The sequence below is a fragment of the Lithobates pipiens genome, unplaced genomic scaffold, assembly GCF_037356315.1.
Source record: "Lithobates pipiens isolate NorthernLeopardFrog02 unplaced genomic scaffold, aLitPip1_a1.2 Scaffold_160, whole genome shotgun sequence".
In the NCBI taxonomy this organism is placed as follows: domain Eukaryota; kingdom Metazoa; phylum Chordata; class Amphibia; order Anura; family Ranidae; genus Lithobates; species Lithobates pipiens.
The window spans coordinates 2,227,887-2,249,541 of record NW_027507749.1 but is presented as its reverse complement, the minus strand read 5'-3'; the positions used below and the strand labels follow the sequence as shown (position 1 = coordinate 2,249,541).

The following is a 21,655-nucleotide window of genomic DNA, read 5'->3' as shown; positions in this document are numbered from 1 at the left end:
GTGTAGAGAAAGAGACAGGACGGTGTGTGCTGCAGGGACAGTCAGTTTAATAATCATTAGCTGTTACTATCAGGTCCACAAAAGTGCTTTTCAAGTTATTGTTCCAGCAGCCTGTGTTTTGTCAGTTTATATAGGGACAGGCAGGAAGCTGTGTGTGAGGCAGTGAGGGTCAGTTTAATCAGTAGCTGTTACTATTAGGTCCACAAAGGTTTTTTTCAGGACTGGTATGGTAATAGGCTTGTACACGTATAATATTCTTTCTTCCAAATATAGAAAGAATATTATACTTGACTGCTGCCCTTCTGCTGCAGTCTGCTAATCATTCACAACCTACTTGTTCCACAAAGTAGGTAACTTGGTCTAGGGTGCTACAGTACATAGGGTTGAGTGAGGTACAGTCTGCTATTCCATAAGGACTGGTATAGGTCCACAATACATAGGGTTGAGGTGCACTACTGCTGACCACTGCCCTATACTGCAGCAGTCCTTCATCAGTATAGGGACTGACGTACAGTCTGCTAATCAGTCACAACCTACTTGTTCCACAAAGGTCCTTATAAGGGCTGGTAACTTGGTCTAGGGTGCTACAGTACATAGGGTTGAGTGAGGTACAGTCTGCTATTCCGTAAGGACTGGTATAGGTCCACAATACATAGGGTTGAGGTGCACTACTGCTGACCGCTGCCCTATACTGCAGCAGTCCTTCATCAGTATAGGGACTGACGTACAGTCTGCTAATCAGTCACAACCTACTTGTTCCACAAAGGTCCATAAAAGGACTGGTAACTTGGTCTAGGGTGCTACAGTACATAGGGTTGAGTGAGGTACAGTCTGCTATTCTGTAAGGACTGGTATAGGTCCACAATACATAGGGTTGAGGTGCACTACTGCTGACCGCTGCCCTATACTGCAGCAGTCCTTCATCAGTATAGGGACTGACGTACAGTCTGCTAATCAGTCACAACCTACTTGTTCCACAAAGGTCCATAAAAGGACTGGTAACTTGGTCTAGGGTGCTACAGTACATAGGGTTGAGTGAGGTACAGTCTGCTATTCTGTAAGGACTGGTATAGGTCCACAATACATAGGGTTGAGGTGCACTACTGCTGACCGCTGCCCTATATTGCAGCAGTCCTTCATCAGTATAGGGACGGACGTACAGTCTGCTAATCAGTCACAACCTACTTGTTCCACAAAGGTCCTTATAAGGACTGGTAACTTGGTCTAGGGTGCTACAGTACATAGGGTTGAGTGAGGTACAGTCTGCTATTCCGTAAGGACTGGTATAGGTCCACAATACATAGGGTTGAGGTGCACTACCGCTGACCGCTGCCCTATACTGCAGCAGTCCTTCATCAGTATAGGGACTGAGAGTTTTGTCACAGGGTCATTTAAAAAATGACAAGCAGAGGAAGAGGCAGGCCCTTCCGCAGGAGTGGTAGGGGTAGGGCAGGAACAGCAGGCTTGAGGCAAAGTGGGAAGTTGCAAAAGGTGCGTTCAATTCATTTAAAGGACGCACCAGACTTGGTTGAGTGGCTCACTCAGCCTTACTCTTCTGCACCCTCCTCATCCTCTCGAGCTGCACCCTCTTTTTCACTCTCTGCTATGTGCACCCCCAAAGACACTACCACCAACAACACCACCACCACCACATACCTTCCGCTTGAGTCACAGGAATTATTTTCCGATCCATATCAAGACATTTCTGATGCACAGCCACTCTTGGTATTGGATCAGGAAGAGGAGGTAGCAACAACCGCTACTCAGCAGTCTGACGACAGTACCCAGATCAACCCAAGGAGGAGGTTGGTCCCCGGTGTTGCTGCCTACTCCGAGATCTCTACTTATAGCGGTGGGGAAGGTGACGTAGATGATGACGTGTCTAGTGATGTCACGTGGGTGCCCACAAGAGAGGAAGAGGAGGGGAGTTCAGAGGGAGATATGGACCAGCAGATAGGGAGGAGAAGCAGGAATAACTTACATTGCACAGGAGGGACAAAGCAGACTGCAAATGTATCAGGAACGAGTCATCCGCCATGTACGGTTACATCCGGCGCTCCCAGGACACCGGCACATGGCTCCGCAGTGTGGGCTTTTTTTAACGTGTCCGCTGCTGACAATAGCGTTGCCATCTGCAATCTTTGCAGTCAATGCATTAGTCGCGGTAAGCCCAACACTCACCTAGGGACGACCGCCTTAAGAAGGCACATGAGCAGCCATCACGAGCCTAGTGGGAGCAACGGAACCCACAAAGCCACACTCCAGGCTCTCACCGTCCAGTCTCGTCTTCTACTTCTCCTTCTCCTCTCTCCTCACAATTGTCCTCCACTCCACCTTCCATCACGCCAAGCTCACTTTTTTCTGCAAAAAGGCAGGTTACGTGGGCCTAATGTTCAAGCGTAAAAAAATGATGACGCCGGATAACCCTCTTGCCCAACGGTTGACGGCTGGCTTGTCAGAACTCATAGCCCCCCAACTACTGCCATATAAACTGGTGGAGTCGGAGGCCTTTCGCAAATTCGGGGCCATTGGAACACCACAATGGAAGGTCCCAGGAAGGAAGTATTTCTCAGAGAAGGGCATCCCAGAACTATATGGCCATGTTCAGCGGCAAGTGAATGTATCTCTGTATCTCTGGCACACAGTGTCGGTGCCAAGATACAACTGACCACAGACACGTGGTCTAGCAAACACAGGCAGGGAAAGTATATCACTTTTACTGCCCACTGGGTGAACCTTCTGACGGCCGTCAAGCATGTAACCCGTGGCACCCGTGTAGATTTGGTTTTACCGCACGGATTGCATGCAGGCCTGACTCTTCTTCCCCCTCCTCCTCCTACTCCATCCTCCTCCCTCTCCTCCTCGGCTGACTTCTCCTTTTCCGCTGCTAGCGTCTCTTCCGCTGTGCCGCCCAAGCTCCCCAGAACCTATTCGACATGCCAGGTGAGACGTTGCCATGCCGTGCTGCGTCTGTTGTGCCTGGAACCCACACTGGCCTGGCACTCCTTTCAGCTTTGCGTTCACAGGCAGATCAGTGGCTAACACCGCTCAATTTGACAGTTGGTAAAGTGGTGTGTGACAACGGTGCCAATCTGCTTAGCGCATTGAAACAGGGCAAAATCACGCACGTGTCATGCATGGTACACGTCTTAAACTTAGTCGTGCAGCGATTCGTTGTCCAATACCCTAGGGTCCAGGACATCTTGCGGCAGGCAAGGAAAATCTCGGCCCATTTCAGAAGATCTTACACGGCCATGGCTCACCTTGCTGACATTCAGCGGCGACACAATCTGCCGGTCAGACGTCTTATTTGCGATTGCCCGACGCGATGGAACTCAACCTTCTATATGCTTGATAGGATGCTCCAGCAGAAACGTGCAGTTAACGTCTACCTGTATGAACTCTGCGGCAGAACAGGTTCTGGGGAGCTGTTTTTTTTTTCACCGCGCCAGTGGCTGCTCATGCGCGACGCATGCAGACTTCTGCACCCATTTAAGGAGATCACCAAACTGGTCAGTCGCAGCCATGGTGCCATCAGTGACATGGTACCTTATGCCTTCTTTATGGAGCGTGCATTGCGTCATGTCATTGATCAAGCTGTGGAGGAGCAGGAGCGGTAAGATGAGGAAGTCACAATGCTGGATGAATTCCGGGGGGGGGCTACTCTATCTGAGACAAGTGAACAACAGGAGTCTGAAGAGGAGTCAGAGGAGGATGGTGCCGGGGCGGATGAGGAGGAGCAAGAAGAGCATGCTTTAAACCTTTCTGGGATCCCTGTTGTGCGTGGATGGGGAGAGGAGAATGAAGAGGACGACATTATCCTGGATGATGAGCAGGAGCCAGGCCACCACACCGCTTCCAGTTTAGTGCAAATGGGGGCCTTCATGCTCCAGTGTTTTAATAGGGACCCCCGTATAAAAAGCATAAGGGTCAAGGACCAGTACTGGGTGGCAACGTACTTAGACCCCCGGTACAAACACAAAATGGCAGAAATGTTACCGCCGTCATAGAGGGCTGGCAGAATGGAGCACTTCCAGGCCTTGCTTCGAGAAATGCTGCATTCTGCTTTTGCGTGCGCTGGCAGAGGAGCACTTCCCACTCCCAGAGAAGGAGTTGCGTGTACCAATCCAACAGCGCCTGCAAGAAGAGGCCGGTTTGAAGATGTGTTGGTGACTTCGGATATGAGCTCATTCTTTCAGCTGACCCATCAACAGGTGTCATCCGGATCCAGCATCAGGGAACGCCTAGACCGTCAGGTGTCTGACTACATCGGGTTAACGGCCGATGTGGACGCTCTGAGGAGTGATGAACCCCTGGACTACTGGGTGGGCAGGCTTGCCCAATTTGCAATCAAACTGTTGGCTTGCCCCTCCTCCAGTGTCCTGTCTGAAAGGACGTTCAGCGCAGCAGGGGGGATCGTTACCGATAAGCGTACTTGCCTAGCTGACGACAGTGTTAACTACCTCACATTTCTAAAAATGAACGAGGCATGGATCTCGGAGCAATTCAACACATGTGACCAGTAGACCATGTATATGTCTATAAACAATTTTTTTTAATCGAGCACACAGACCTTCTTTCTTCATTTGGCTCACTTCCTTGTCCAAAAAAAGCACACCGTACTATATGCCCGTACCCTCCTCTTTGAAGAGGTTGAGCGGTGTCATATTTCTACTGGGGCTGCTTATTATGAGGGACTCCCACCATCCCTGTGCTGTGCTGACTTCCTCCTGGGGCTGCTTATTATGAGGGGCTCCCACCATCCTTGTGCTATGCTGACTTCCTTCTGGGGCTGTACCTCTGCTGTGCATATTATGAGAGGCTCCCACCATCCCTGTGCTATGCTTATTATGAGGGGCTCCCACCATCCCTGTGCTGTGCTGACTTCCTCCTGGGGCTGCTTATTATGAGGGGCTCCCACCATCCCTGTACTATGCTGACATCCTCCTGGGCCTGCTTATTATGAGGGGCTCCCACCATCCCTGTGCTGTGCTGACTTCCTCCTGGGGCTGTACCTCTGCTGTGCATATTATGAGGGGCTTCCACCATCCCTGTGCTATGCTCATTATGAGGGGCTCCCACCATCCCGGTGCTGTGCTGACTTCCTCCTGGGGCTGCTTATTATGAGGGGCTCCCACCATCCCTGTGCTATGCTGACATCCTCCTGGGCCTGCTTATTATGAGGGGCTCCCACCATCCCTGTGCTGTGCTGACTTCCTCCCGGGGCTGTACCTCTGCTGTGCATATTATGAGGGGCTCCCACCATCCCTCTGCTATGCTCATTATGAGGGGCTCCCACCATCCCTGTGCTATGATCATTATGAGGGGCTCCCACCATCCCTGTGCTATGCTGACTTCCTCCTTGGGCTGCTTAGGGTGCAGGTGTCAGTGCTGTATATCACGGTGCTGATGTCAGTACTCTCTATCACGGTGCCGATGTCAGTGCTGTATATCACGGTGCTGGTGTTAGTGCTTTATGTCACGCTGCTGATGTCAGTGCTCTCTATCACGGTGCTGGTGTCAGATCACTCTATCACGGTGCAGGTGTCATTGCTGTATGTCACGCTGCTGATGTCAGTGCTCTCTATCACGGTGCTGGTGTCTTTGCTGTATATCACAGTGCTGGTGTCAGTGCTTTATGTCACGCTGCTGATGTCAGTGGTCTCTATCACGGTGCTGGTGTCAGTGCTGTATATCACGGTGCTGGTGTCAGTGCTTTATGCCATGCTGCTGATGTCAGTGCTCTCTATCACGGTGCTGGTGTCAGATGACTCTATCACGGTGCAGGTGTCATTGCTGTATGTCACACTGCTGGTGATCATCTCCTGCACCCTCTTTGCCTACCCTGACCTTCCCTCTCCTCCATTGCCTTCATGCGCTCCACAGTCCTGAATTGTCACAACAATTTCCTATATAAAAAAAGAATGCTTGTAGTTGTCGATCCCAGATTCACCTCATACATGTGTTATGTCATTGGCCATGTGGTGGGACTATGTTTGCACAGTTATTAATTATTTTGTGGCTGCAAATTTGACCTGTATGTTTGCAAAGTTCGCCTCCTATTGAAGTCAATGGGGCCCGCCGCGAACGTTACGGTTCCCGAACTATCGGCCGCGTTCGCGGTCCGTGTTCGCGAAACGTCCCGTTGGAAGTTCGTCCATCACTAATAAGATGGACATTTTGTGGTTTGTCAGGCTCTCGCCTTGGCTTTGGTAATGTGATTATTAAGACTACCAACATTTCCAAAAGGAAGGAGCAGCAGCAGCGACATACACCTTCTGGAGATAGGGTGCCAGTACATGGTTAAATTGCTTGCAATATTCTCAAGGTGAGGACATCTGGGCCAGGGGATTTGTTGACAGGGAATTAACAGTTTTATGTATTTCTTCCAAAGAGAATGGGGCACTTAGAGCCTGGTGTAGGGACACAGACAATTTTGGAAGATCTAATAATTATCTATATCAGTTTCGGATTGATGGAGCATTGTTCCATCGTCCTACAAGTCATATAAGGTGACAAAATACAGACTAAATTTTTTTCTGTCCGACGTACTTAGTCTGGCGGACTTCCCGCCAGACTGTCCGTCAGATTCTTTCCGAACGGGCTACTTGCCCACACACGGCACTTTTTTAGCAGACTAATACGGCGTACTAAGTCCGCCGTACTATCCGCCCTACTTTTGAAATGAACGGATTCGCCCACACACGCGGAGGAAAGTCTGCTCATTTTGAGCGCGTCTCCAGATAGGCAGGGCCCACGAAGGATACATCACTGGGGCGGGGTCTTCGGTTCATGTCACATGGGTTGATGTCACATGGTGACCCCGCCCCTTACGATGTCACAGTCCCGGAGGATGCTGGAACTGTCGCCATGTCACATCAACCCATGTGACATCAACCGAAGACCCCGCACCTTGTCCCTATATAAGTCGCCGCGTGCCCGGTCCCCGTCATTGTGAGCGGAGGACTCGGCGAGGCAACATCTGAAGAAGAAGAACAGAAGAACAGAAGAACGGAAGGCGGCGGCGGCGACAGAAGACCGGGCCACCGCCTGTAAAAGAGCTAGAAGAAGGCGTGGTAGCCCGGTAGAAGAACCGAAGAGGGGGACAAGACCCCCGAAGTCGGAAGAAGAGGCCGGCAGCGATGAAGAAAGCCGGGCTCCTCCGCTAGCAAAAGAGCTACAAGAAGATAGCGGAGGAGTCCGGCGAGAAGACCCCCGAAGACGGAAGACCCCCGGAGCAGTGCAATAAACTATTTTATCTTGTGTGTTGTGTTTTTTTTTGTACTTTATTTTACAGGTGAATGGGTAGGGGTACATTGTACCCCATACTCATTCACATAGGGTGGGGGGCTGGTATCCAGGGCCCCCTTATTAAAGGAGGCTCCCGGATTCCGATAAGCCCCCCGCCCGCAGACCCCGACAACCAACGGCCAGGGCTGTCGGGAAAAGGCCCTTGTTCTCATCAACATGGGGACAAGGTGCTTTTGGGTGGGGGGGCCGCGCGGCCCCCCTTCCCCAAGGCACCCCCCATGTTGAGGGCATGCGGCCTGGTACGGCTCAGGAGGGGGGACGCTCACTCGTCCCCCATTTCCCGGCCAGCCGGGTAGCGTGCTCGGACAAGGGTCTGATGTGGACCTGGGGGGACCCCCACGCCGATTTTTTTCGGCGTTGGGGTTCCCCTTTAAGTCCATACCAGGCGGCGGGGCCAGCGACGTATCCTTCGCGGGCCCCGCCTACCTGGAGACGCGCTCAAAATTTCGAGCAGACTTTTCTCCGGGGCGGGAAAATTCTGCTCATTTCAAAAGTACGGCGGACTGGCATACACACGGCCGGATTGTCCGCCGAAATGCGAGTCTGGCGGGAAGATTGGAGTGTAAAACTACTTTCTAAGTACGCCGTACTTTCGGGTCAAAAAAGTATGCCGGAGGCTACACATGGGGGGATTGTTTGGCGGACTTCAGTTTGCCGGACTTTTCCACCTGCTTGTTTGATCGTGTGTACGCGGCAGAAGAATAAGATACCGTCCTGCAGGGTCTGAGATTTGCTCATGTCAATTGAGCAAGGAAACATAGACTTTTATAGCGGTCAGGACACCTCTTTTCTTCGCCATCATGTTGGCAGTAGAAATATGTGGAAAGGCTTTATGAAAACATATGCGAGATGATGTCTGGTGGAGGTGGGTTTGTTGGACCTCAGAAGTTACATTTCTAAATTTCAGCATCTCTCCATAAGGATGCCCTTTTAGCAGGATGATTTATTCCTTTGTCATTTATGTACAGGAAGTTGATACTCATGAGGCATGGCCATTATGACAGCTGATGTGAAAAATAATGGAGAGACTACACATTCTTAAGCTCCAATGGAAAATGTGCGATCGGATCATGTTGTCGGAAAATCTGTGTGGGCTCCATCTGACTTTTTCCATCAGATTTTCCGACGCACAAAGTTTGAGAGCGGGATCTAAAATTTTCTGACAACAAAATCCGATCGCATAAATTCCGATTGTGGGCAGACAATTCCGACAGACAAAGTGACACGCATGCTCAGAATAAACTATTGCTGCGTACACACGACCGGACTTTTCAACATCAAAGGTCCGACGGAACAATTCCAGCAGACCATTCGATCGTGTGTGGGCTGCAGCGGACTTTTGATTTGCAAAAATCCGACAGACTTTAGAAATTGAACATGTTTCAAATTTTTCCGCCAGAACTCCACCGGACCCAGTTCCTACCGAGAAATCCGCTCATGTGTGTGCTAGTCTGATGGACAAAAACCGACGCGAGGGCAGCTATTGGCTACTGGCTATGAACTTCCTTATTCTAGTCCGGCCGTACGTCATCACGTTCGAATCCGTCGGACTTTGGTGTGATTGTGTGTGGCCAAGTCCGTTCATTCGGAAAGTCCATCAGAACTCTGTCAGAACTCCATCAGAACGTCGAAAGTCTGTCGGACCTAGTCCCTCGAAAAGTCCGGTCGTGTGTAGGCGGAATTAGAGACGAAAGCTATTGGCTACTTGCCCGTTTATAGTCCCGACGTACGTGTTTGACGCCACCTCATTCCGAACGATCAGATTTTCCGACAACTTTGTGCAACCATGTGTATGCAACACAAGTTTTGGCCAAAATCGGTCGGAAAAAATCCAACAGATTTTGTGGTCGGAATGTCCGACTGTGTGTATGGGACATAAGACTTTGGAGATCCAAGGGTGGGGCATTATTAGTTCCTGGGTAGAAAGCGCCATGATGCTCTTAGAAAAAATGTTTTTTTTGTTTTTTTTAAATAGCACAACAGTGGACCAACAGGCCAACACACATGTAAGAGAGTAGATCATTATGATTTGTGCACAGCCCTGTGCCGCTTAGAAGAAAAAAGGTAAGTCTAGCTAATCAAGGCATTGGTGTAGCCAGGAAATGATGTGTAAACTGATGGTAAGTTGTAGAATTGGCGGGCTTATCACCGTCTTGGAGCAGATCTATGATAAACGCAGCGCCATCCAGGATCCAGTTTATCCGGGTGTTTAGCTGTATTGAAAGAGAAAGGTACATTAGGTACGATGTTCCAATCTTTTAGTCTTTTGAACAAAAAGTCAATTACATTAGTGGAATCATCTTTATTAAATGAGAATTTTAGCAGGGCATCCCTCACTTGTAGTTGATATGGTGGTTTCTTAGTGCCTTATGCCGTGTACACATGACCGGACTTTTCGAGGGACTAGGTCCGACGGTCTTTCCGACTGACTTTTGGTGGAGTTCTGAAGCACTTTCCGAATGAACGGACTTGGCCACACACAATCACACCAAAATCCGATGGATTCGAACGTAATGACGTATGACCGCACTAGAATAATTAAGTTCATAGCCAGTAGCCAATAGCTGCCCTAGCATTGGTTTTTGTCCGTCGGACTAGCATACGCATTAACGGATTTCTCGGTCCGGTGGAAACATTTAAAACATGCTCTATTTCTAAAGTCCGCCAGATTTTTGGCAAACAAAGGTCCGATGGAGCCCACACACGATCGAATTGTCCGACCGACTCGTTCCGTTGGACCTTTGCTGTCAAAAAGTCTGGTCGCGTGTACGCGGCATTAGAGTTTGGTTGATTGTTTTTTTTTTTTGCTTTTGCATAATGTATTGTGACAGATCAGGGAAGAACTTAAGGTCTGCATAAGACGCCGTTAATGGTGACAGCTCCTGGGTTTTAGGCAGAAGCTGCACCTTTAAATTGTAGAAATGAATACGTAGGATAACATTCCTAGCCATGTGATCTGGTAAGCGGGACAGTTTCGGTAGATGGTGTATTCTGTCAATTATGAATTCAGATGGAGCCACATCAGGGAGTAAGGCAATTAGCAACTCAGTAAGATGTCTATGCAAATCAGATTGATGCACGGTTTCAAGAACACCCCTGATTTTGATAAGGGGATGTCACCGCTCCAGGCAGGTCAAATTGGAATGAACCTTTCCTCTAGTTTGGAAGCCACGGGTGCTGGCAATGCATATAGCAATGAAATTTGAGAAAAGTTCTGGACAGCCACTCTCCAAAAAATAGCATTTATTCGTCAAACAAATAAAAAAAAACATGCCACAGCAGAAAAGACAGAAGACTGACACGTTTCACACTAACAAACAGTGCTTAATCATAGCTGTGATTGTTAGTGTGAAACGTGTCAGCTCTTCTGTCCGTTCTGCTGTGGCATGTTTTTTTTTATTCCTTTTGACGAATAAATACTATTTTTTGATGGTAAGGTACATGTGCATTGCTTGACATTACTTGACACATATCACCTACTTAAACGTTGTTGCTGACCAGGTGCATCCCTTCATGTAAATGGGGTTCTCTGATAGCAGTGGCCTCTTTAAGCAGGATAATGCGCCATGTCACACTGTAAAAATGGCTCAAAAATGGGCTGAGGAACACAACGAGTTTCAGGTGTTGACTTGGCCCCAAATGTTCCACATCTCAATCCAATCAAGCATCTGTGTGATGTGCCAAAAAAACAAGACCAAGCAATGGAGACCCCACCTCACAACTTACAGGACTTAAAGTATCTGCTGTTTATGGCTTGGTTCAGGATACCACCACAACATACCTTCAGAGGTCTAGTGGAGTCCATGTCTCAATGAGTCTGGGCTGTTTTGGTGGCTAAAGGGTCTGTTTGGGTGGCAAAAGGGGGACCCACTCAAGATTAGATAAATAGCTATAAAGTTATGGTTGATATAAATCACATCTGCTTATAAAACATAGAAACCTAAAAAGGATGAATCCAAAATGATTGTAATTTCCTTTTGAGTGAAATAAATTAATAAATTAATAAATAAATAAATTAATTAATTAAAAAAAGTTAGAAGAAACAGTTTGCTTTTGTTCATAACGTGTCAACCATGATTGAGATGTATAGAATTAGGGATGAGATTTGGGGTCAAACTCATATTTAAACTCATGTTTGCCCTCATCCCCTGCTGGCAGAATGCAAAAAATGCAACTGAGGATCCCGGGAACGGCTATTAACCAAACATGGTCATGGTTGTATTTGGTAAATGACATCATCTAGGAACCCCAGTTGTCTAAACAAAGGGCAACCACCCCAACCTATAACAGGCTCTTGCAGCAAGGAGCACATGGAAGGATGACCCATGTCAAAAAACAACAAACAAAAATTCCCAGCTCACTTACTATCCAACCTGCAACAAACCAAATTTTTCTGTCTAAAAGTTACTGTTAAAAAAAGGGGTTAAGTTTGCACACATTTGAAAATATATGGACAAGCTACAGAGGCCACGTCACGACACCCTAATGTACTGCAGTCCTCACTATATACATTTTGAGGATCTTCAAAGTTGGAGCAGATATGTAGTAATGGATAGATTAGGACATGTATGCCTGGAGGGAGTCCACACCTCCTTAACCACTTACAGACCCGACCATTTTGCAGGTCAAAGACCAGACCACTTTTTGCGTTTCGGCACTGCGTCAGTTTAACTGACAATTGCGCGGTCGTGCGACGTGGCTCCCAAACAAAAATTGACGTCCATTTTTTCCCACAAATAGAGGTTTCTTTTGGTGGTATTTGATCACCTCTGCGGTTTTTATTTTTTGCGCTATAAACAAAAATAGAGCGACAATTTTGAAAAAAAAAACATTATTTTTACTTTTTGCTATAATAAATATCCCCCAAAAATATATAAAAAAAACATTTTTTTTTCCTCAGTTTAGGCCGATACGTATTCTTCGACATATTTTTGGTAAAAAAATCGCAATAAGCGATTATTGATTGTTTTGCGCAAAAGTTATAGCGTTTACAAAATAGGGGATAGTTTTATGGCATTTTTATTAATAATTTTTGTTTTTACTAGTAATGGTGGTGATCAGCGATTTTTATTGTGACTGCGAGATTATGGCGGACAAATTTTTTGACACATTTTTGGGACCATTGTCATTTATACAGCAATCAGTGCTATACAAATGCAAATGATTCCTGTGTAAATGACACTGGCAGTGAAGGGGTTAACCAGGGGGTGGCTGTGTAGGGGTTAAGTGTGTCCTAGGGGCGTTTTAATAATTGTGGGGGGCTGGGCTGTGTGCTAGTGAACACTGATCTCTGCTCCAATCACAGGAAGCAGAGATCGGTGTCACTTGTTGCTAGGCAGAACAGGGAGATGCTGTTTACAACGGCATCTCCCCGTTCTCCTTCCCCCGTGAGACGATCGCAGGTATCCCCACGCCGATTGAGTCCACGGGACCCACGAACGGACTCATGGGGGGTCTCGATGGCAGGGCGGCAAATTCAACTGAACGTACGTGTATGCCAGTTTGCCTGCCTGTGCCATTCTGCTGACGTACATCGTCGTGCGCCGGTCGGGAAGTGGTTAAAGGTATATGGACACATTGGACACCCAGCAATAGCACAATGGCAGTGAAGGTATCCAGTGCACCCCCTTCACCAATTACCAACAGTACAAACACCCCAATCAAAGAAAAGTCATTGCCTGGAGCTCAATGATGACTTGTTTATGATAAATGTGGAACTTTAGGGGGAATAAAACAAAACAATAATATTGCTGTAAATTTTAGGAACTGATTCATGCAGACTTGTAGAGCTATGAGAGGTCAACTTTAAAAATAATGTGCAAAAAATACCTTTTGATGTTATCAGAAAAAAAAATGAAAAGCGCTGACACCATTTCTTGTGATTTCAGTTCAAAAACTCCTGTTTGTTAGCTCACCAGAGGAATTATCAATGGAGGCAGAATCAATGGGTATCTTTTAGTGTTTGCAGGTCTTTAAAAGGATAAAACATGGGGAAATGTGCACACATTGCAGCGTGTACTTCATATGTCTGTTCCTTCACATACACTTTAACTACATCGGTAACTTCTGCCCAGTCCAACAATAACTTACTAACAAATACAAACTCTACCGGAAATGTTGGAGATCTCTCCTTCTGAACACGGGACGCACTCATAGCAGCATTTATGCCTTGAAGATCCAAACTTTTTTCTGCTGCCGGGTAAACAGGGATCTGAACATCGAGATATCGGAATCTGAAATCAGATATTAATATTTTTTTTCCATAATACCTCATGAAGCTATAGACACTAGGTGCAACAAATACAAATGAGGCTCATGTTTGCCTCTACCATGTGTTCACAGTGAAATCTCCAGAATTGACATCCATTCGGGGTCAATATTTGGGGCTTTCATTCATTTGGGGTGTTCATTTTTTGTAACCAATAGAGCTTTCTTTTGGTGGTATTTCATCACCACTGAGGTTTTTTATTTTTGCAAAATAAAGGAAAAAAAGCTAAAAATCTTGAAAAAAAAAATGTTTTCTTAAGCAACAAAAGTCTGATGAGAGCTTTTGATCGGAAATTTGGAAATATATTTTGCTGGTGGAAATTTTGGCAAAATTTCCACCAGCAAAAGATTGAGAGCAGGTTCTCTATTTTTCGGTCGGAAAAAAAGTTCCGATCGGAAACTCCGATCGTCTGTAGTAATTTGGAGGCGCAAAATTTTCCTACCCATGCTCGGAAATAATTTGACTCATGCTCGGAAGCATTGAACTTCATTTTCTCGGCTCGTCTTAGCCCTTGTACACACGGTCGGAGATTCCAACGGAGTGTGTCCTATTGGAGCGTTTTGTCAGATATTCCGACTGTGTGTGCTCTGCATCGGACTGTTTCCATCGGAATATCCGACAGACCAAGTTTTCCAACTTGCCGGTAAAATTTTCCGACAAAATGCTCCTATCGGACATACTCAGATCATGTGTAGCCTACTCCGACGGACAAAGTGGCACGCATGCTCAGATCAAATTCCTAGACCAGCTATTGGCTACTAGCCTGAACGTAGTCCCGTCGTAAAGAAAATAATGTCATCACGTTATGTACAATCATATTTTCCGACAATTTAGTCCGACCGTGTGTATGCAACATCACTTCCGGACCTCTTCCAGAATTAATCCATCATAATTACTCCGACGGATTTGGTTGTCGGAATCTCCGACCGTGTGTACAAGGGCTGAGTGTTGTACATCACCACATTCTTGACGGTCGAAAGTTCAGAGAACTTTTGTGTGACCGTGTGTATGCAAGCCAAGCTTGAGTGGAATTCCGTCAAAAAAAAACATCCAAGATTTTTCCGACGGAAAATCCGCTCGTGTTTATGGGGCATCAAAAACTTTGCAAAGAATAACCCCTCTTTAGAAATTTAGGCCAGATGTATTCTGCTGCATTGTAAAAATAACCCAAATCAGTGTATATTATTTAGTCTGTAGGAAAGTTATAGAGCAGTGATGGAGAACCTTGGCACCCAAGATGTTTTGGAACTACATTTCCCATAATGCTCATCTAGACTGCAGAGTCAATGAGCATCATGGGAAATGTAGTTCCAAAACATCTGGGGTGCCAAGGTTCGCCATCACTGTTATAGAGTCTACAAACTATGGTATATACTGTATATCTAAAAATCGATCAATCCTGATGTACTGACGGCCTCATCTCATTTCTTGAGGCTCTAAAATGCCAGGACAATACAAATATCCAACAAATGACCTCTTTTTGGAAAGTAGACATTCTGAGTTATTTAGTAAGAATTTTTGGAGTTTTTTTTTTACCATTTTGTTTTACATACTATCATTAGCGCATTACAGTGACACCATATATACCAGGTGTGGTGGTGATCAAGGACACTGACTGGTGACAGACTGGTGACAGTATGTAATTTAAACTTTTAAACTTTACTTATTTATTATGATTTTTAAGATTTTGTAAGACCAGAGCAATAAAGTGTTACCATATATACACTGTACTACTGTGGGAAGGTGATCAGAATTTTTCTTTACACACTATGGTTTCTTATAACAGTGATAATTACTGTTATAAGTAACCATGTTTTTTATAAATGACATCCATTCATTCAGTGTTTACTAATGTGATTAGCTGAGATTAGTTAAAAGAAAAAAACGAAGTGCAAGAACAGTGTACACCTAAATGATCTTACATTATATTATTTACATTCACTGCACCCCTTATCTCCATTGATAAAAGAAGAAGAAGGCAGTATATAATTAGACCTATATTTCCTGATAAAACTGATCTGCTGCTGGTCATTTTACTATCTTCGTTTTTTATATTTAACCACTTCCCGCCCGGCCTGTAGCATAATGACATACGGGAAGTGGTTCTGTTATCCTGACTGGGCGTCATATGGCGTCCAGCAGGGGGGGTGTGCAGCGCGGCGATTGCCTGTGCGGCGTGTCAGTCTGACACCCTGCATCTCCAGTCGTGATAAAAAGCCTCTGTCAGAGGCTTCTTACCAGGTGATCAGCTGTGACCAATCACAGCTGATCACAGCGTGAACCAGGAAGTGCCGGTAAACGGCATTTCTCAATTTGCGGGACAGGGAGAGCCGATCGGAGCCTATCGGCGGCTCCCCCTGTCAGGGGGGGGGCGGGTCTGTGCTTATAATCAGCACATTGATCATTAGCACAGCCCCCTCAGATGGTGAAAAACACTACCAATCAGTGCCCAGTGTTCCCCCAATAAAAAAAAAACCCTTCAAGTGCCCACCCCAGTGCCAATCAGAGCCCACCACAGTGCCAATCAGTGCCCAGCAGTAACACCTGTTAGTAATACATCAGTATCTCCTCATCAGTGCTGCCCATCAGCGCCACCTGTCAGTGCCAATCAGTACCACCTATCAGTGCCAATCAGTGCGGCCTGTCAGTGCCCATCACAGCCACCTGTCAGTGCCTATCAGTGCCGCCTGTCAGTGCCCAGTGCTATATATTAGTGCTGCCTATCAGGGACCATCAATTCTACATATCAGTGCCTCCTCACCAGTGTCCAACAGCGCTGCCTCATCAGTGCCCATCAGTGCCACCTCATCAGTGCCAATCAGTACCACCTATCAGTGCCAATCAGTGCTGCCTGTCAGTGCCCATCACAGCCACCTGTCAGTGCCAATCAGTGCAGCCTATCAGTGCCCAGTGCTGCCTATCAGTGCCCATAAGTGCTGCATATCAGTGCCGCTTATTGGTGCCCATCAGTGCTACATATTAGTGCCGCCTATCAGGGGCCACCAATTCTACATATCAGTGCCTCCTCACCAGTGTCCATCAGTGCCACCTCATCAGTGTCCAACAGTGCTGCCTCATCAGTGCCCATCAGTGCCACATCAGTGCCAATCAGTACCACCTATCAGTGCCAATCAGTGCTGCCTGTCAGTGCCCATCACAGCCACCTGTCAGTGCCAATCAGTGCAGCCTATCAGTGCCCAGTGCTGCCTATCAGTGCCCATAAGTGCTGCATATCAGTGCCGCTTATTGGTGCCCATCAGTGCTACATATTAGTGCCGCCTATCAGGGGCCACCAATTCTACATATCAGTGCCTCCTCACCAGTGTCCATCAGTGCCACCTCATCAGTGTCCAACAGTGCTGCCTCATCAGTGCCCATCAGTGCCACCTCATCAGTGCCAATCAGTACCACCTATCAGTGCCAATCAGTGCTGCCTGTCAGTGCCCATCAGTGCCGCCTGTCAGTGCCCATCAGTGCTGCCTGTCAGTGCCCATCAGTGCTGCATATCAGTGCCGCTTATTGGTGCCCATCAGTTCTACATATCAGTGCTGCCTATCAGTGACCATCATTTCTACATATCAGTGCCTACTCACCAGTGCCCATCAGTGCCACCTCATCAGTGCCCGTCAGTGGAGGGGAAAACAAAATTTTATGACAAAAACTAAGAAAAACTTTTTTTTTCAAACATTTTGGTCTTTTTTAGTTTGTTTATCAAAAAATAAAAACCACAGAGGTGATCAAATACCACCAAAAGAATGCTCTATTTGTAGGAAGGAAATAATAAAAATTTAGTTTAGGTACAGTGTTGTATGACCGCATAATTGTGACAGCACTGAAAGCTGAAAATTGTCCTGGGCAGGAAGGGGCAAATGTGGCCGGTATTAAAGTGGTTAAGTCGTTTTTATTGAATTTTGAATAGAAACATGAAGCATGGTTAGTGAATGAGTTCACAGCTTAGAGAGTGGTACAGACAACTCCACAAGACACAAGTATTAGGCATGCAACAATAACAAAATACGTATATGGGATATGGTCTTGTATCAGGTTAAGAACGAGAGTGTGAACTCATGACAGAGGGCTGATTATGCAGCAGATATAGGGTATGGGTAAGCAATGTTCCAGTCTAATATCATATAAACAAAAACATAATGCACTCCGGTTTTGGATGAGCCATCAGCATAACACTGTAAAGTTAGGATTGTGTGAGCATATTGACCATGTTTTTAAAAAAAAATTGGAGTAGGAGAAGTTTTTAAGAGCAAATATTTGCTTCATATCACAATGGTGGTTGAGTTCTGCGACTGTCCCAGATATAGGAGATTTTTTGGGTGTTTTCCACAGTCTAGTAATGGCTAATTTTGCTGCATGAATTAAAGCCAGATTTGGGTCTGGATTTGTCACTTTACCTGCCAGCCCTTGCTATCAGTTTAAAAATATTCCAATAGCATATTAGGAATTTTCAGGACCTCGTGATATGTAATAGTGATCCCTGTTCCCCACTTTGGCACCAGCAATGGGGCGAGGTGTTGGGGTAAATTTCACCCCAGTATGGCAGAAACCCAAAACCAAGAGATCAAGGAGTCTGCAACTACCTGACTTGATGCACATTGAGTGACTATTACGGCTCGATGAGCCTATTTTTTCTCTGGGTCCTTTGTTTTTGTAAAGATCCCAGTTTGGACCCTTTGGAGGGCTTGGATTCCCCCTCTTTTCTCAGTTTTTTCCCCCTATTCAGAGGAAGGAGGGGGAATTGTTTTTTTTTTTTGCTCAAGGGTCTATTGAGGCATCACATCTGCCTTGGACTCTTTAATACATCCTATTTACACTGTTGATTTATTGTTCTGGTGCTTTTATGTATCCCCCAATCAACCTTGAGGACAAGTTATAATACTTGTTGACTATAGACTCTATTGTAGGGCAAATTCTGACCATTTTAAACAGGACAGACCACACAATGGAATCCACTCCAGTAACACAGAATAGCCTATCCATACATATATGCTGCAAAGCCTTGACATCCCATCTCTGAAGTTGACTTTCCCCTAGGTTATTTTTCAGAGGGGGAGGCAGGAGGGACACAAGGGTCCTCAAGATAACCGACCATTCGTGTTCGACCCAACTGGGACACCTAATGTATAATTAGGAATCAGCATATTCCCAATGAGGTGACAATCTGAATTACTGTCAGGAGAATATCCCTAGCCTCCCAATCCTTCCCACTTTATTAAACCGCCTATCCCCGTAAACCCGCCCATATTTTAGCTTCCCCACTCTTACTTCCATAAGACTTCCTATTGACTCAAAAAATGTGTGCCCCTTTAAGGGCTATATTATTGCAATTATACTGGTTGTGTTATTAATATAAAGTGTTAGTATTCATTTCCATCACCTTATGTTAGATATAAAACCAGGATGCTGCTGTCGGAACAGAGTACTGATGCCTCTACCTGACCAGCTGACATGGTTTACCACTCTCCCCTGGACAGGGACACTTCTTCTCTGACAGAAGAAGACTTGTCAAAACTGTTGGAGGGATTGTTGGGACGAGGTCCCACCTCCCCTCAAGAGATAGCTAGATAGAAGGTGTATTTGCTTCACCTTTCTCTTTATGTTACTTCTTTTAGATGTCCTTACGGAATATCTCAAATCCTCTTCCTTGTATTTCAGACACCTGGGTTATTTGTCAGACTCAGACTCCCTTTCCTGAGTCCTACAGGTAAGTGACTGTATTTCAATTGTGTTCCCCCCTCCCCAATCTGCTCCATGGCTGAAACTGACACACAGACTCCTTCCTTAAGAATAGTGTCCCATAATGCGCAAGAATTGAACTCACAGGTCAAAAGACAAAAAAACTTTTCAATACTACCACAACCATAAAATTGATGTGATCCTGCTTTAGGAAACACACTTTCCAAGATCATACAACCCTGAATGCATCCGTCCTTAATTTCCCACCTTCTTCCATGCTAATGCGGAAGATAAAACAAAAGGTGTAACAATTCTATTCTCGCACAATCCAAATTGACACTTCATCTGGAACATAAGGACCAGGAAGGTAGATTCATCCTGATCAAAGGAATACTGGATGGTCAGCTTTACTCCTTTGTTTCTTACTATGCACCCAATCAAGGCCAAGCAAAATTCTTTGAGTACATGCTCCAGAAACTAGGTCCCTTGCTTGAGGGCACAATTGTGATGGGGGGAGATTCCAACATAGCATTTAACTTGGGTTAAATGTGTCCATTAGGTATTCAAGCAATCCGCCCTCCCAAACAAATCCTATGAATAGCAAGACTTAACAAACATCTGGAGAGAACTCAATCCCCAAACATGGGACTCTACCCACTTTTCACACCCGCACCAATCCTTTTCCAGAATCAACCACATCTTCCTGTCAATCACACATATATACCTCTAGTGCACAAATCATTCATAAGAGATACAGTATGGTCAGACCACATTATAGTTTTTCTTCTTCTACAAAGACCTCTGGGCCCTATAGGAAAAAGTCACTGGAGGCTTAATGAATCACTACTTAGTGACCTGGTAAGAACTATTGAAATTGAAAAGGCCAACAGAAGGGGAAAATCCTAAAACTCTTTAGGTGGCCCATAAAGCTACTATCAGAGGGAAACTCATCCAGATCTCATCCCAAATCAGACAAGCTCATAAAGTAGAAGTAGATAAACTATAAAATGAATTCCTAACTATAAGCAAACAAAATAAGAGAGACCCTAAATCTATTCCTGGAGCCAAACTAGATGAAAAGAGTTTACGCTGGAGTGGGGCACAATTTTACCAAATGAGAGATAAAATGGGCTTGATGCTAGCAGCTGGTCTAACTCCCAAATTTTGCTCTAAAACCTTACCCAAAATATGCCTCCCAAATGGCTCTGGGACGCAATTCTCAGAGAATAATGGGCGCCTATCATGATTTCTATAAAGTCCTATATAACGGAAGGACGCAGAGAGATCGCACTAGTCTTCCTACCTTTTTAAACACTCTACCTATTCCCAAGCTAGAAGACCGGGATATAGACAGATTGGAATCTGCAATAATGATGGAGGAAGTAGCCTTGGTCATCAAAAACGAGGGTCTGCTCCTGGACCTGGTTCACAAAACTCCTATTATAAAAAGTTTGCACCCATTCTATCACCATATCTAGTAAGATTCTTTAACACTTTGAGGAAGAGAGTGACCCTGGAATGCTCACTTAACTCAGTATTTATCATAGTAACTCCAAATTCAGGGAAAGACCCAAGTGAGGTTATCAACTATAGACCCATATCACTGATTAATAATGACCTAAAGATTTTAACCAAGCTCTTAGCAGACAAGGTTTCCTCCTTCTTAAGTTTCTATATCCATAAAGATCAGGTAGGGTTCATCTGGGCAGACAAGGCCCAGATCAGATTAGACGGGCGATAGATATTATCTAACTGTTGAGATTGGAATGCGATGGAGGGCAACCTCAAGAAGGACTTCTTTTATCAATAGATTTACATAAAGCATTTTACTCTGTCTCCTGGCCTTGCCTATTCAATATATTACAGCATCGGGGGTTCGGTTAACACTTCACTGACATTCTAAGCCCTTGTACACACGGTCGGACATTCCAACGGAAAATGTCTGATTGGACCGTGTTGTCGGATAATCCGACTGTGTGTGTGCTTCATCGGACTGTTTACGTTGGAATATCCGATGGACAAAGTTTTAGAGCTGGGATATAAAATTTTCCGACAACATGATCCAATCGGACTTTGTCCGATTGTGTGTAGAGAATTCCGAACGGACAAAGTGCCACGCATGCTCAGATCAATTTCCTAGACCAAAGCTATTGGCTACTAGCCTAAATGTAGTCCCGTCTTAACGAAATAACGTCATCACGTTACGTACGATCGAATTTTCCACCAACTTTGTTCGACCTTGTGTATGCAACACAAGTTTCGGAAAAAATCCGTCGAACAAAATCCGATGGATTTTGTTGTCAGAATGTCCGACCGTGTGTACAAGGGCTAAGAGCATTATACTTGTATCCCAAAGCATGAGTGTGTCTTCAGGGATACTACTCAGAG

At 45.7% G+C, this 21,655-nt stretch overlaps 1 protein-coding gene across 1 annotated transcript in view; it reads right to left on the bottom strand.

Moving 5' to 3' along the window:
• LOC143986466 (vomeronasal type-2 receptor 26-like) overlaps positions 1-21,655 on the bottom strand; it is an 81,449-nt gene that overhangs the window by 7,011 nt on the left and 52,783 nt on the right. Inside the window, exon 6 of the mRNA XM_077484809.1 lies at positions 13,421-13,544. Within this exon, the coding sequence (XP_077340935.1) occupies positions 13,421-13,544 (124 nt within the window). The remainder of the gene's footprint in view (positions 1-13,420; positions 13,545-21,655) is intronic.